We start from the raw sequence: 16,127 nt of genomic DNA, 5'->3' as shown, positions 1-16,127 counted from the left end.
TGTCATCTGCAGTGAGAGTTTTACTTCTTCTTTTCCAATCTAGATTACTTTTATTTCTTTTTCTGCTTTGATTGCTGTGGCCAAAACTTCCAAAACTATGTTTAATAGTAGTGGTGAGAGTGGTCACCCTTGTCTTGTTCCTGACTTTAGGGGAAATGCTTTCAATTTTTCACCATTGAGGATAATGTTTGCTGTGGGTTTGTCATATACAGATTTTATTATGTTGAGGTATGTTCCTTCTATTCCTACTTTCCGGAGGGTTTTTTTTTTTTTTTTAATCATAAATGGATGTTGAATTTTGTCAAAGGCTTTCTCTGCATCTATTGAGATAATCATATGGTTTTTATTTTTCAATTTGTTAATGTGGTGTATTACATTGATTGATTTGTGGATATTGATGAATCCTTGCATCCCTGGGATAAAGCCCACTTGGTCATGATGTATAATCTTTTTAATGTGTTGTTGGATTCTGATTGCTAGAATTTTGTTAAGGATTTTTGCATCTATGTTCATCAGTGATATTGGCCTGTAGTTTTCTTTTTTTGTGGCATCTTTGTCAGGTTTTGGTATTAGGGTGATGGTGGCCTCATAGAATAAGTTTGAAGTTTACCTTCCTCTGCAATTTTCTGGAAGAGTTTGAGTAGGATAGGTGTTATCTCTTCTCTAAATTTTTGGTAGAATTCAGCTGTGAAGCCGTCTGGACCTGGGCTTTTGTTTGCTGGAAGATTTCTGATTACAGTATCAATTTCTGTGCTTGTGATGGGTCTGTTAAGATTTTCTATTTCTTCCTGGTTCAGTTTTGGAAAGTGTACTTTTCTAAGAATTTGTCCATTTCTTCCACGTTGTCCATTTCTTCCATTTTATTTGCATATAGTTGCTGATCATAGTCTCTTATGATCCTTTGTATTTCTTGTTGTCTGTTGTGATCTCTCCATTTTCATTTCTAATTTTGTTGATTTGATTTTTCTCCCTTTGTTTCTTGATGAGTCTGGCTAATGGTTTGTCAATTTTATTTATCCTTTCAAAGAACCAGCTTTTGGCTTTGTTGATTTTTGCTATGGTCTCTTTTGTTTTTGGTTTTTTTTTTTTTTTTGCATTTATTTCTGCCTTAATTTTTAAGATTTCTTTTCTTCTACTAACCCTGGGGTTCTTCATTTCTTCCTTTTCTAGTTGCTTTAGGTGTAGAGTTAGGTTATTTATTTGACTTTTTTCTTGTTTCTTGAGGTATGCCTGTATTGCTATGAACCTTCCCCTTAGCACTGCTTTTACAGTGTCCCATAGGTTTTGGGTTGTTGTGTTTTCATTTGCTATGCACATACATATGCATTTCTATGCATATTTTAATTTTTTTTGATTTCTTCTGTGATTTGTTGGTTATTCAGCAGCATGTTGTTCAGCCTCCATATGTTGGAATTTTTAATAGTTTTTTTCTCCTGTAATTGACATCTAATCTTACTGCACTGTGGCCAGAAAAGATGCTTGGAATTTCAATTTTTTTGAATTTACCAAGGCTAGATTTATGGCCAGGATGTGATCTATCCTGGAGAAGGCCCATGTGCACTTCATAAAAAGGTGAAATTCATTGTTTTGGGGTGAAATGTCCTATAGATATCAATTAGGTTTAACTGGTCTATTGTGTCATTTAAAGTTTGTGTTTCCTTGTTAATTTTCTGTTTAGTTGATCTATCCATAAGTGTGAGTGGGGTATTAAAGTCTCCCACTATTATTGTGTTATTGTTGACTTCCCCTTTCATACTTGTTAGCATTTGTCTTATATATTGTGGTGCTCCTATGTTGGGTGTATATATATTTATAACTATATCTTCTTCTTGGATTGATCCTTTGATCATTATGTAGTGTCCTTCTTTGTCTCTTTTCACAGCCTTTGTTTTAAAGTCCATTTTATCTGATATGAGTACTGCTACTCCTGCTTTCTTTTGGTCTCTGTTTGCATGGAATATCTTTTTCCAGCCCTTTACTTTCAGTCTATATGTGTCCGTTGTTTTGAGGTGGGTCTCTTGTAGACAACATATATAGCGGTCTTGTTTTTGTATCCATTCAGCCAGTCTTTGTCTTTTGGTTGGGGCATTCAACCCATATACATTTAAGGTAATTATTGATAAGTATGATCCCATTGCCATTTACTTTATTGTTTTGGGTTCAAGTTTATACACCCTTTCTCTGTTTCCTGTCTAGAGAAGATCCTTTAGCATTTGTTGGAGAGCTGGTTTGGTGGTGCTGAATTCTCTCAGCTTTTGCTTGACTGTAAAGTTTTTGATTTCTCCTTCATATTTGAATGAGATCCTTGCTGGGTACAGTAATCTGGGCTGTAGGTTATTTTCTTTCATCATTTTAAGTATGTCTTGCCATTCCCTTCTGGCCTGAAGAGTTTCTATTGAAAGATCAGCTGTTATCCTTATGGGAATCCCCTTGTGTGTTATTTGTTGTTTTCCCCTTGCTGCTTTTAATATTTGTTCTTTGTGTTTGATCTTTGTTAATTTGATTAATATGTGTCTTGGGGTGTTTTGCCTTGGGTTTATCCTGTTTGGGACTTTCTGGGTTTCTTGCACTTGGGTGATTATTTCCTTCCCCATTTTAGGGAAGTTTTCAACTATTAACTCCTCAAGTATTTTCTCATGGTTTTTCTTTTTGTCTTCTTCTTCTGGGACTCCTATGATTCGAACGTTGGGGCGTTTAACATTGTCCTAGAGGTCTCTGAGGTTGTCCTCATTTCTTTTCATTCTTTTTTCCTCTCTGTTTCATTTATTTCTACCATTCTATCTTCTACCTCACTTATCCTATCTTCTGCCTCTATTATTCTACTGTTGGTTCCCTCCAGAGTGTTTTTGATTTATTACATTATTCATTATATATTGACTCTTTTTTATTTCTTCTAAGTCCTTGTTAAACCTTTCTTGCATCTTCTCAATCCTTGTCTCCAGGCTATTTATCTGTAACTCCAATTTGTTTTCAAGGTTTTGGATCATTTTCACTATCATTATTCGAAATTCTTTATCAGGCAGATTCCCTATCTCTTCCTCTTTTGTTTGGTTTGATGGGCATTTATTCTGTTCCTTTACCTGCTGGGTATTTCTCTGCCTGTTCATCTTGTTTATATTGCTGTGTTTGGGGTGGCCTTTCTGTATTCTGGCAGTTTGTGGTTCCTCTTTATTGTGGAGGTTCCTTGCTGTGGGTGGGGTTGGACAGGTGGCTTGTCAAGGTTTCCTGGTTAGGGAAGCTTGTGTCGGTGTTCTGGTGGGTGGAGCTGGATTTCTTCTCTCTGGAGTGCAATGAAGTGTCCAGCAATGAGTTTTGAGATGTCAGTGGGTTTGGTGTGACTTTGGGCAGCCTGTATATTTAAGTTCAGGGCTATGTTCCTGTATTGCTGGAGAATTTGCATGGTATGTCTTGCTCTGGAACTTGTTGGCCCTTGGGTGGTGCTTGGTTTCAGTGTAGGTATGGAGGCGTTTGATGAGCTCCTATCGATTAAAGTCCCCTGGATTCAGGAGTTCTCAGGATTTGGACTTAAGCCTCCTGTCTCTGGTTTTCAGTCTTATTCTTACAGTAGCCTCAAGACTTCTCCATCTATACAGCACCGATGATAAAACATCTAGGTTAATGATGAAAAGTTTCTCCACAGTGAGGGAAACCCGGAGAGGTACACAGAGTTACATCGAGAAGAGAAGAGGGAGGAGGGAGCTAGAGGTGACCAGGAGGAGAGGAGGGGGAATCAAAAGGGTAGAGAGCAAGCTAGCCAGTAATCACTTCCCTATGTGCTCTCTACAGTCTGGAACCCTCAGAGATGTCCACAGAGGTACACAGAGAAGAGAAGAGGGAGGAAGGAGACAGAGGTAGCCAGGAGGATAAAAGGGGGAATCAAAAGGAGAGAGACAGATCCAGCCAGTAATCAGATCCCTAGTGTTCTCCACAACCCGGAACACACAAAGAGATTCACAGAGTTGGGTAGAGAAGCAAAGGGGGAGAGGGGAGATAGAGGCGATTTGGTGGAGAAAAAGGAGAGTCAAAAGGGGGAGACAGCAATCAGGCCAGTGATCTTGCTCTCAAGTAAAAATGGGTACTGAAGATTGTGTTCTTAAAGGTACAAAGTTGATAACAAATATCAAAAAGCAAAGATTAAAAATCTATAGTAGAGGTTAGATTCTCAAAAATACAATATATTTTTTTAAAGTCACAAAAATTATAAAATATATATATTAAAGTTTGCTTTGAAATAGGGTCTTTTTTTTTGCAAGGTAACAGTAGGTTATAAAAATGAAAATTAAAGGAGTAATAGGGGACTTAAAATGAAAAAAATTTTTTTTTAATTAAAAAATGATAATAGTAAAAATATATCTAGGACTTTCTCTGGAGCTGTTGCAGACAGTGTGGGGTCAGTTCATTTTCAGACAGTTCCTTGGTCCAGCTTGTACTTCTCAAGGTCTATAGGCCCCTTCCTATGTAGTCGGTGCTAACTACAGGGTTTTAATCTATTGCACCTGTCACTTCCAAAGCAGTTCCCTCTGTTTATTTTAGCTTCTTCTGTTTGCTGTTTGTTCTGTTTGTTCCCTCTGTTTACTGGTCTCTTCAGTGTCTAATTTCCTCCCTGACACAAGGCAGGCGGTGGTAGTCACTTTTTTTAGGCTCATTTGTTCAGTCGTGTTGTGGGGAGGGAGGAACACTGCAAACAAATATCACTGGCGTGTGCTCACAGTGATTCAGCCACACTGGGCTTGCCCCCACTCACGGCATGTGTGCTTTCCCAGTCTACACTGCTCAGACTCTAGTTTGCTCTGCCGGCCTGATGCTGTCTGATGCTGGCCCTGGGTTGCATGCACTCCCCAGGTCTAAACCACTCAGGTTCAGGTTCTCGAGTACTCCACAAAGGTGCAGACTTGGTTGGGCCTGCGTTTTGTGCCCATCCCAGGTCTGAGCAGCTCAGGTGACCAGGTGCTTGGTGAGTACAGTCGCCTCCAGTTGAAGGCTGTGACTTATTGCCTCCCCCATCCCAGCCGCTCAGTTTTCTGGGTGTACAACGGGCGTGCCGTCTCAGGTGTGCCGTGTGTCTCTTCTGGGGAGCTGATCTCTGTCTGTGACCCTCCTGGTGGATGTCGACCATCCAGAATCCCAAGAAGTCTTGGTTAGCAACAAAGTCTGCTTGCAGTTTGGTATAGGATGCCTCTCTGGGGCCGCGAATGCCCCCTTCCGGCTCTGGCTGCCCTCGCCTGCCTGTCTGGTGGGGGATGGGCCAGTCCTCAGCCCACTAGCTCTGCTCAGTCCTTTGTTCTGTGAGTGGGCCTGGTGGTGTCTTAGGTTAGGGCTTTTCGCGGGATAGCTATCCCACAGTCTGGGTTGCTATCTCAAGCTAGTTCCCTCAGGTTGCCCTCAGGGCATTCAGGCCCGGTCCTTGCCCTAAGCAATGCAGCCCACACCTCCCTGTCCAGCCCCCGCCTCCCTGTCCAGCCCCCGCCTGCTAGTGGGAGATGGGAGCGTCTGGGCTGCTGCTCCGCTGGGAGTTGCTGTTAGGCCCGTAATCTGTGGGTTTTAATTATTTATTTATTTTTCCTCCTGGTTATTTTGCTCTCTGAGATTCCAAGGCTCACCACAGACCCACCAGAGAGAGTGTTTCCTGGCGTTTGAAAACTTCTCTCTTTTTAAGACTCCCTTCCTGGGACGGATCTCGTCCCTACATCTTTTGTCTCTCTTTTTATCTTTTATCTTTTGTCCTACCTCCTTTTGAAGACAATGGGCTGCCTTTCTGGGTGCCTGATGTCCTCTGCCAGCATTCAGAAGTTGTTTTGTGGAATTTGCTCGGTGTTCAAATGTTCTTTTGATGAATTTGTGGGGGAGAAAGTGGTCTCTCCGTCCTATTCCTCTGCCATCTTAGGACCGCCTCCATGATCTTACTTTTTTGAATGTTGAGTTTCAAGCCAGATTTTTCACTCACCTCTTTCACTTTCTTTTTTTTTTAACTTCAATAATAGAACTATTTTATTAAACATATGAACGTACTGATTTTGTACAACACACATTTCTTTCTCTCCTCTGCCCCAGGAAGCCAGCGCTCTAGAACCCCATGTTTATAAAAACACACTTTGGCAGCTACTATGACAAGGTGAAAAAAGTGCAATTCTGAAAGTGACAACACACAACCAAAGTGGGGAACAGAAAAGGCAGAGCTGAGTGGGCCCAGGGCTGCTCATCTTCTCTCAAGAGGAAACAATTTAAGAATAGAAACTCTTGAGCATTATTTAAGCAGTACTGCCCAACTCTCTTGGTAGCATCTCTGTTTCAATTCCATTTATCTTGATGTTGTAACTAACTAATCTGTTACTTCTTTAAGAAATTCTGCCCTGGTTTATATCCTTTTCAGTGACCCATATCCCTTTGAGCTTCAAAAACACAGAAGTCGCTCAGTCGTGTCTGATTCTTTGCGACCCCATGGATGGTAGCCCACCAGGCTCCTCGGTCCATGGGATTTTCCAGGCATGAATACTGGAGTGGGTTGCCATTTCCTTCTCCTCACCTCTTTCACTTTCATCAAGAGGCTCTTTAGTTCTTCACTTTCTGCCATAAGGGTAGGATCATCTGCATATCTGAAGTTACTGATATTTCTCTTGACAATCTTGATTCCAGCTTGTAATTCATCCAGTACAGTATTTCACATGATATACTCTGCATATAAGTTAAATAAGCAAGGTGCCAATATACAGCCTTGATGTACTTCTTTCTCAATTTGTAACCAGTCAATTGTTCCATGTCCAGTTCCAACTGCTGCTTCCTGACCCACATACAGGTTTCTCAGGAGACAGGTAAGGTGGTCTGGTATTCCCATCTCTTGAAGAATTTTCCACAGTTTGTTGTGGTCCACACAATCAAAGTCTTTAGCATAGACAATGAATCTGAAGTAGATGTTTTTCCTGGACTCACTTGGTTTCATCATGATCCAACGAATGTTGGCAATTTGATCTCTGGTTTGTCTGCCTCTTTGAAATCCAGCTTGTACCTCTGGAAGTTCTCAGTTCATGTACTACTGAAGCCTAGCTTGAAGGATTTTGAGCATACCCTTGTTAGCATGTGAAATGAGCACAATTGTATGATAATTTGAATATTATTTGGCATTGCCTTTGTGATTGGAATGAAAACTGACCTTTTCCAGTCCTGTGGCCACTGCTGTGTTTTCCAAATTTGCTGACATATTGAGTGCAGCACTAACAGCATCATTTTTTTTTTTAAAGGATTTAAATAGCTCAGCTGGAATGTCATCACCTCTACTAGCTTTGTTTGTAGTAATGCTTCCTAAGGCCCACTTGACTTCACATTCCAGGATTTCTGCTTCTAGGTGAGTAACCACATCATCATGGTTATCCAGGTCATTAAGACTTTTCTTGTTTGGTTTGGTGTATTCTTACCACCCTCTTCTTAATCTCTTCTGCTTCTGGTAGTGCCTTACCATTTCTGTTCTTTATTGTGCCCATCCTTACATTACATTTTCTCTTGAGATCTCCAATATTCTGGAAGAGATCTCTAGACTTTCCCATTCTATTGTTTTCTTCTATTTCTTTGCATTGTTAACTTAAGAAAGTTTTCTTCTCTGCTTGCTCTTCTCTGGAACTTTGCATTCAGTTGGGCATATCTTTCCTTTTCTCCCTTGCCTTTTGCTCCTCTTCTTTCCTCAGCTATTTGTAAAGCTTCCTCAAACCACTTTGTCTTCTTGCCTAGAGAAGAGTATAAATTTAAAATTTCCTATTTCCTTTCTTACATATTTTAGTATTTGATCTTTATCTTTAAAATCAATGCATAGAAATACAAATCCAATATTAATCAGATTGTGTATTTTAATACCTGTGATTATAGAGGTCATGCACCAGGGTGGTTGGAATGTGGGTTTTAGACCTTTATTACCTTGATATGAATTTGCTCTGCCACTTCTTGGTTGTGAGTCTTGGGCAAACTATCTCGTCCAAGTGTGTCCATTTTCTGATAGGGTTGTTGTAAGCAATAATGAGGCTGGTTACAGGTAAACACTTAGAATAGTGATAAGCATAGTGATAAGCATTTTCAACAAATAAATCTATTATTATTAGCTACATACCCTGAGAATAAAGTTCTGCCATCACATTAGCCCCCTTTGTAGCTACTGGGTTGAATTAATCCAATTTGCACTAATTTGTCAAAAATATCCAAATAGTCTTGTGAAATCACTCCTAAAGAAAGAAAACTTTTAATACAGCAGAGGAATGCTTAGCACCTCCTTCGGAGATGCCAGTTTCTCTCCAGGAATCTTCTGATTACATATACTCCAGATGTCATAATTGGTACTCAGAGCCCTTAGAGATGTGTCCTGAGTCATTGCTTAGAAAAAGCTCTGAGAAAGCCCACAATAAACACTAGCTTCCAATGTGCTTCATTATTGATGTTTAATCTTGAGATAATAACAAAGAGTGTGAAAATCCTGGTTAGTTTACTAATTCTTTTAAGTTTAGATTTTCTTCAGCTCTGTTATCCCAACACCCATTAACATGCAGATATGCACATACCTACTCATACACACACAATTATGTCCCACACACCCCCATTTAAAATGAGTGAAAATGATTTGTTATATAACTATTTTGACCCTAATGTTCATGCTTTTGAATCCTGTTTTAGGGAAGATTTGTATTTTAATAAAGTTCTACATCCTTACCTTAACCTCCTTCCTAGCCTTATTAATTGTATGAGACATGGTAGAGAGGATACAAGGTCCATCCTAGCTTTATTAATTCTATGATATGTGGTAGACTAGCCTTATGTTGAATTTGAAATTGTAGAGTATGTTATGATTTAAGGAAATAATTCAATTCATTCTTTTTTATTATGGAGAGAAAGTGTTAGTTGCTCAGTCATGTTTGACTCTGTGACACCATGGATTGTAGCCCCCAGACTCCTCTGTCTAGGCAAGAATACTGGAGTGAGTTGCCATGCCCTGCTCCAGGGGATCTTCCCAAACCAGGGATCAAACCCAGGTCTCCCACATTGCAGGCAGATTCTTTACCATCTGAACCTTCAGTTCAGTTCAGTTCAGTCGCTCAGTCTTGTCCGACTCTTTGCGATCCCATGAATCGCAGTACACCAGGCCTCCCTGTCCATCACCAACTCCCAGAGTTCACCCAAACCCATGTCCATCGAGTCGGTGATGCCATCCAACCATCTCATCCTCTGTCATCCCCTTCTTCTGCCCTCAATCCTTCCCAGCATCAGGGTCTTCTCAAATGAGTCAGCTCTTCACATCAGGTGGCCAACTTAGAACCTTTAGGGAAGTCCAATTATGGAGAGACAGGCAAACCATAGACTTTTTTTTTTCCTGATTGGATTTTCTTAATCTTTTTTTTAAAAAATGAGGTGAAATTGACATGACAAGCAATGAAGCATAATAAAGAATACAAATCAGGGACATTTAGTGCATTCCCAATGTGATCAGCCACCACCCCTCTCTAGTTTCAAACTTTTTAATCAACCAGAATAATATCCCACACACGTTGGGTAATCACTCCACATTCCCTCCTTCCTTTATGCCCTGTTTTACACCTCTGTAAACTTGCCTATTGTGGTTATACCATATAAAAAGGATCATATAATATGTGACTTTTTCTGTTTAGCTTCTTTTACTTAACATAATGTTTTCAAGGTCCATCTATGTTGTATCGTGTGTCAGAACTTTGTTTCTGTTTATTATTGAACAAAATCCCATTGTATTCATATATCACAATCTATTTTTCCATTCATCCATTGATGGGCATTTGGGATGCTGCTATGAATATTTATAATACAAATTTCTGTGTGGATAAATGCTTTAATTTCTCATAGGTAAATACCTAGGAGAGGAATTGCTGGGTCATATGGCAACTCTATGTTCAGCTTTTGGAGGAACTGCCAAAATTTTTACCGTGGTGACTGCATTATTGTACATTCCCACCAGCAATGTACAAAGATACTTATCCCTTCATATCCTTGCCAATACTTACTTTCCATTTTTTTTTGTTGTTTTTATTAATGCTATTCTGAAGATCAGCCCTGGGATTTCTTTGGAGGGAATGATGCTGAAGCTGAAACTCCAGTACTTTGGCCACCTCATGAGAAGAGTTGACTCATTGGAAAAGACTCTGATGCTGGGAGGGATTGAGGGCAGGAGGAGAAGGGGACGACAGAGGATGAGATGGCTGGATGGCATCACTGACTCGATGGACGTGAGTTTGGGTGAACTCCGGGAGTTGGTGATGGACAGGGGGGCCTGGCGTGCTGCGATTCATGGAGTCGCGAGGAGTCAGACATGACTGAGCGACTGAACTGAACTGAATACTAGGGGGTATGAAGTGATATCTCACTGTGGTTTTGATTTGCTTTTTCTAATTATTTTTTAATACTGAATATCTTCTCATGTGCTTATTGACCATCTGTATATCTTTTTGGAGAAATGTCTGTTCATGCTCTTTGCCCATTTTAAAAACTGGGTTGTTTGTCTCTTTGGTTGAGTTGTTAACAGTTCTTTATATACTCTGGACATTAAATCTTTATCAGCTATGCAATTTGCAAATATTTTCTTCCATTCTATAGGTTGCTTTTTCAGTTTTGATAATGTTTTTAATTAGATAAATATTTTCACTTTTTATGAGATCCAACTTATTTTTTGTTGCTCATAATTTTTGTGTCAAATCTAAGAATTCATTGCCAAATTCATACAATCTTCAAATTCATATGGAACTGCAAGGAACCCAAATAGTCAAAACATTATTTAAAGAAGAAAAAGGTATAGTACTCATACTTCCTGATTTCAAGACTTATCACAAAGCTACAGTAATCAAAACAGTGTGGTACTGGCATAAGTACCAATGGAATAAAACTGAGATCCCAGAAATTAAACCCAAACATTATGGCCAATTGATTTTTGACAAGGATATCAAGCCCATTCAATAAAGAAAAGAATATTCTCTTCAACAAATAGTGTTGGGACAACTGGATATCCAAGTGCAAAAGAATGAAGCTGCATCCCTACCTCACTCTATGTACAAAAATTAACTCAAAATGGATCAACAACCTAAACTTAAGAGCTAAAACAATAAAATTAGTAGAAGAAAACATAGGAGTAAATATCTGCCACAGATACTTCTCCACCCTAGTTAACGGTGAATATCTTTCCCATCATAACTTTGCCCAAAGACTATGGGAATGGTAGCAAAGCTGACAGACTTGAATTTTTATCTCTGTCACTCCTCTGTCCACGAAGATAGACACTTCATGAGAAATGTCACTGAAAGTAATCAGAAAGAAGGCAAAAACAAGCAAACAAAAACAATAACCACAACAAAAACAAGTGCCTAAGCTAATCCTAACAAAAAGTATAATTGGCTACGAGTTATAAAACCCAAATACACAAGTTAAACCAAACACATCTTTTGGTTTCTAAATTCTTTGCCAGGAATAAGGATAATAGTGATTAAGAGCACAGACCCTGGATCCAGAGGGCCTGGATTACAATCCTAGCCTTACTTAGTTGCTTATTATTTTACTTAATCTCTCCATGCCTCAGCTCACTCACCTTTAAAATAGGCACAAATAATATTAGTGCCAACTTCATGGGATTGTTGCCTAGCACATAGTAACTACTTCAGTGTGTGCTACTATTTCTAGGACTGACAGAGGATGGATAGGCAAAAGAGGTATTTCTATGCTTCCATGATTATGTATACAGTTGCTTGAAAAAGCAGCTTATATTGTGGCCATTAGCATATGCCTTGTAGACCTTCAACTTTGCTGTAACTGAGGAAGGGCTCCAGCTGCTGTGCTCTGAAATCCAACACCGTATTTGCATAAGGTCTCACTTCCCATCAGCTGCTCCTAGCCAGTAACTAAGTGCCTGTAGAAATGCTAAGGGAGGTCATTCCTGGGAGGCAAAGGACTCCTCTTATGGTCAACTTTGGCTCAAGTACTCTTTGACAACCTTGTTGAAATTTCCTTGCTCTGAAGGACAAGCTAGACTTCCTATTCTGCTTTGTCTTCACTCTGGGTCAGTTCTGCATCATGGTCTGATGGCTCTTGCAGCCTTTCCTGTTTCCTTCCCTTTAAATCTCACCTTAGTGTCAGATTCTTAGAGGACTTGGACTAACACAGTTTGGCATTCAAGCTCTCTAAGCTTTGAACTTAACCTCTATGCTGCAGTCTTATCTCCTACCTTTTTTTTTTTTTTTATCTCCTATCTCTTGTGGTTGTTCAGTCACTTAAGTCATGTCTGACTCTTTACAACCCCATGGGCTGTAGCACACCAGGCTCCTCTGTCCTCCACTATCTTCCAGAATTTGCTCAAATTCATGTTCATTGAGTTGGTGATGCTTTCTAACTATCTCAGCCTCTGTGTTCCCCTTCTCCTTTCGCCTTCAATCTTTCCCAGCATCAGGGTCTTTTCCAGTGAATCGGCTCTTCACATCAGGTGGCCAAAGTATCGGAGCCTAGCAACAGTTCTTGTAATGAATATTCAGGGTTGATTTCCTTTAGGACTGACTGGTTTGATCTCCTACCTCTTAGCTGCTTGTATCTTCCACTCTTGGTTTCCAAATGTGCCTTGTGCTTCTGCATTTCTGAGCCTTTGCCCATGCCCCTTCACCAAGAAAGCACTCACCATCTGGCCATTTTTTGCCTTTTGGATGACACTTGTCACCAGTCATGCATCTCAAATGTCATCTTCTCTAAGCCTTTCAAGATCTTTACCTTCTCTAAACCTCAAGGACTCTTGCTTTCGAGCTTTTTACTAAGCTTATTAACAGCAATAATTATTTCTTACTTTAAGCCTTCCAAAGTCCCCCAGGTGTATCAAATAGGCAATCACAAATATGTGTAGGATAGAATTGGAAAATTAGGGGGAATTCTATTCTAGTGAATTTAACTTTCAGTATTCAGGATTTCCAACAGCTTACATCCATTTTGCCTGATAAAGCAACAATGAACTCAGATGAATTAAAAAAAAAAAATCCCATGTATCAAAGCACTTAGGGCAAAATGTGGCCTGCAGTAATTCAGTTTTAATATCTGCTTGAAATTCTTCATCAGTTTGTCTGATTTCCACCCCTCAAACAGTGATGATGTAAAATTCTGAAGTGAAGTCGCTCAGTCATGTCCAACTCTTTGCAACCCCATGGACTGTGTAGCCTATCAGGCTCCTCTGTCCATGGGATTTTCCAGGCAAGAGTGCTGGAGTGGATTGCCATTTCCTTCTCCAACGTATATGAACGGGGATTAAGAGACAAAGAAAAGTAGCTATTAAAAAAGGCTTCCTCCTCTAGCAAAGGGCCCTAGGCTTCAGGGCTGGCCCTTCCAGAAATAGAGAAAGGAGATCCTGACATTTTAACAAGCTTTCATGGAGTGAGGTACATATACAGTAATATGAAAGGGCATTGATGGGCTTAATATGTATAGACTCTTAGTCCCTCACATATCGTTTAGGGTCATTATTATAGTTGACACGTATCAAATGCTTTTTATTTATGTTTAATCCTTACATAAGACATCCTGGTAAAGGACAGGAAATTGAGGCTCTGTGAATACCAGACCACCTGACCTGCCTCTTAAGAAATTTGTATGCAGGTCAGGAAGCAACAGTTAGAACTGGACATGGAACAACAGACTGGTTCCAAATAGGAAAAGGAGTACGTCAAGCTGTATATTGTCACCCTGCTTATTTAACTTATATGCAGAGTACATCATGAGAAACACTGGGCTGGAAGAAGCACATGCTGGACTCAAGATTGACAGGAGAAATATCAATAACCTCAGATATGCAGATGACACCACCCTTATGGCAGAAAGTGAAGAGGAACTCAAAAGCCTCTTGATGAAAGTGAAAGAGGAGAGTGAAAAAGTTGGCTTAAAGCTCAACATTCAGAAAACGAAGATCATGGCATCTGGTGCCATCACTTCATGGGAAATAGATGGGGAAACAGTGGAAACACTGTCAGACTTTATTTTTTTGGTCTCCAAAGTCACTGCAGATGGTGACTGCAGCCATGAAATTAAAAGACACTTACTCCTTGGAAGGAAAGTTATGACCAACCTAGATAGCATATTCAAAAGCAGAGACATTACTTTGCCAACTAAGGTCCATCTAGTCAAGGCTATGGTTTTTCCAGTGGTCATGTATGGATGTGAGAGTTGGACTGTGAAGAAGGCTGAGCGCCGAAGAATTGATGCTTTTGAACTGTGGTGTTGGAGAAGACTCTTGAGAGTCCCTTGGACTGCAAGGAGATCCAACCAGTCCATTCTGAAGGAGATCAGCCCTGGGATTTCTTTGGAAGGAATGATGCTAAAGCTGAAACTCCAGTACTTTGGCCACCTCATGCGAGGAGTTGACTCATTGGAAAAGACTCTGATGCTGGGAGGGATTGGGGGCAGGAGGAGAAGGGGACGACAGAGGATGAGATGGCTGGATGGCATCACTGACTCGATGGACGTGAGTCTGAGTGAACTGCGGGAGCTGGTGATGGACAGGGAGGCCTGGCGTGCTGCAATTCATGGGGTCTCAAAGAGTCGGACACAACTGAGCGACTGAACTGAACTGAACCAAGTCATGCTAATAGGTCACTGACCCAAATCCCTAAGAAGTTTATGTAGGCGTCTAAAAGATGTATTGATCACATAAAATACATTTCCCCCTCCCCAACCTCACTGTAGGGCTTCTGGGGCAATGTTCTCGGGCAATTCAGTCTAAGGAAGCTGACACTGGATTTGGCACCCAGCCAGAGTACAGCAGGAGTGCCAGTTCAACAGCTTCAAGTAAAGGGTTGTAACTCTTTAACCTGCAGACCTAACCTCTCACCATTTCCGGTTAGGTCTGCAATACTCAGTAAGAACTCCTTAGGTGGCAAACAGGAAGAGGGTGGCTCTTACAAGTATCAGATAGCACCTGCGTGGGCGCTCGTGTATTAATGATTTAACCAGGGTGACCACATAAGGGAACAGCCATTGTCCTCTGCCCTCATACTTGTCACTAACAGGCCTGAAAGTGAGCAAGATGGATGGGTCCAGCAAAGAGGAAGAGGAAGAGGAGGACCGTGCCTTCACCAACATTTCTCTTGCAGATGACACAGGTAAGGAAGAAACTGATGACTTCCGAAACATAAAATTCAGCAAATGCTCAGCAGCTTTGTAAAACAATAATTGTTATTGTTTTTATTATGATGGTAAAACATAGTCATTGTAGAAAAAATATAGCTACAAATATAAAACAAAAAAAATGTTTAAGAGCTATTTTTCTTTTTCCTTTAAAATTCAGTGATTATTTTATAAGCTCCTGTGGTTGAATTACATGTACTTTAAAAATCAATCAACAAATAAAAATATAAAATGTTTATTTCCTGGAGGCTCAGGAAACATGATCTTAAAGTTGTTACTAAAGCAACCTATGATATTATTACCTGAATTTGTTCAATTATAGTCCATTTCTTCTCTGTTCTGTGAAATTTCATCATTTCTGGTAAATGAATTAGGATACTCTGCAATTTGCTTTAAAATCTGTCACAGAATATGTCTGGTTTTTAAGCAAGGACAAAGTTTGCTGAATTCCACATGAAAGAAGGAAAAAGAAGGGAGTGGTGTTTCTAATATGCTGATGGAAGGGATAACTGCAGCTCATTCAACACTGGTGAGAAAACAGGCACTGTCTGACTTGGGAGTGCGTGCTCAGTCGCTCAGTCCTGTCTGACTCTTTGTGACCCCATGAACTGTAACTGGCCAGGTTCCTCTGTCCATGAATTTTACAGGCAAGAATTGCTGGAGTGGGTTGCTATTTCCTCCTCCAGGGGTCTTCCACATCCAGGGTTGAACCCGCATCTCCTGCGCCTTGCACAATGTTAACTGGAAAGACTTCACACCTATAAGCACCCACGCATTGTGTGTGTGCATGTGTATTAGTGGCACTGTTTTGTATCCAAGTTCCCTCAGCAAAATCATAGTTATTAATAGAAGCCAGCAAGACTCAGCTAAGCAATGGGGGTTACTGATTTTGATTAACTGAGAGCAGAGCATGAATATTTAACATCAATTGCTCTTTCATACAGCCACGCTTCTCCACTTTCTCCCTAAATGCTCAGATTCAAAAAGCC

At 40.3% G+C, this 16,127-nt stretch overlaps 1 protein-coding gene and 1 long non-coding RNA gene across 3 annotated transcripts in view; one reads left to right on the top strand and one right to left on the bottom strand.

Moving 5' to 3' along the window:
• The window catches only part of LOC133228577 (uncharacterized), a 137,278-nt gene that overhangs the window by 94,782 nt on the left and 26,369 nt on the right, over positions 1-16,127 (bottom strand). The window lies entirely within an intron of this gene.
• The window catches only part of SCOC (short coiled-coil protein), a 39,763-nt gene continuing 38,624 nt past the window's right edge, over positions 14,989-16,127 (top strand). Inside the window, exon 1 of the mRNA XM_061384144.1 lies at positions 14,989-15,113. Coding sequence (XP_061240128.1) covers positions 15,038-15,113 — 76 coding nt within the window. The 5' untranslated portion in view covers positions 14,989-15,037. The remainder of the gene's footprint in view (positions 15,114-16,127) is intronic.

The sequence above is a fragment of the Bos javanicus genome, chromosome 17 (assembly GCF_032452875.1).
Source record: "Bos javanicus breed banteng chromosome 17, ARS-OSU_banteng_1.0, whole genome shotgun sequence".
NCBI lineage: Eukaryota > Metazoa > Chordata > Mammalia > Artiodactyla > Bovidae > Bos > Bos javanicus.
This window is presented reverse-complemented; position numbering and strand designations above follow the sequence as displayed.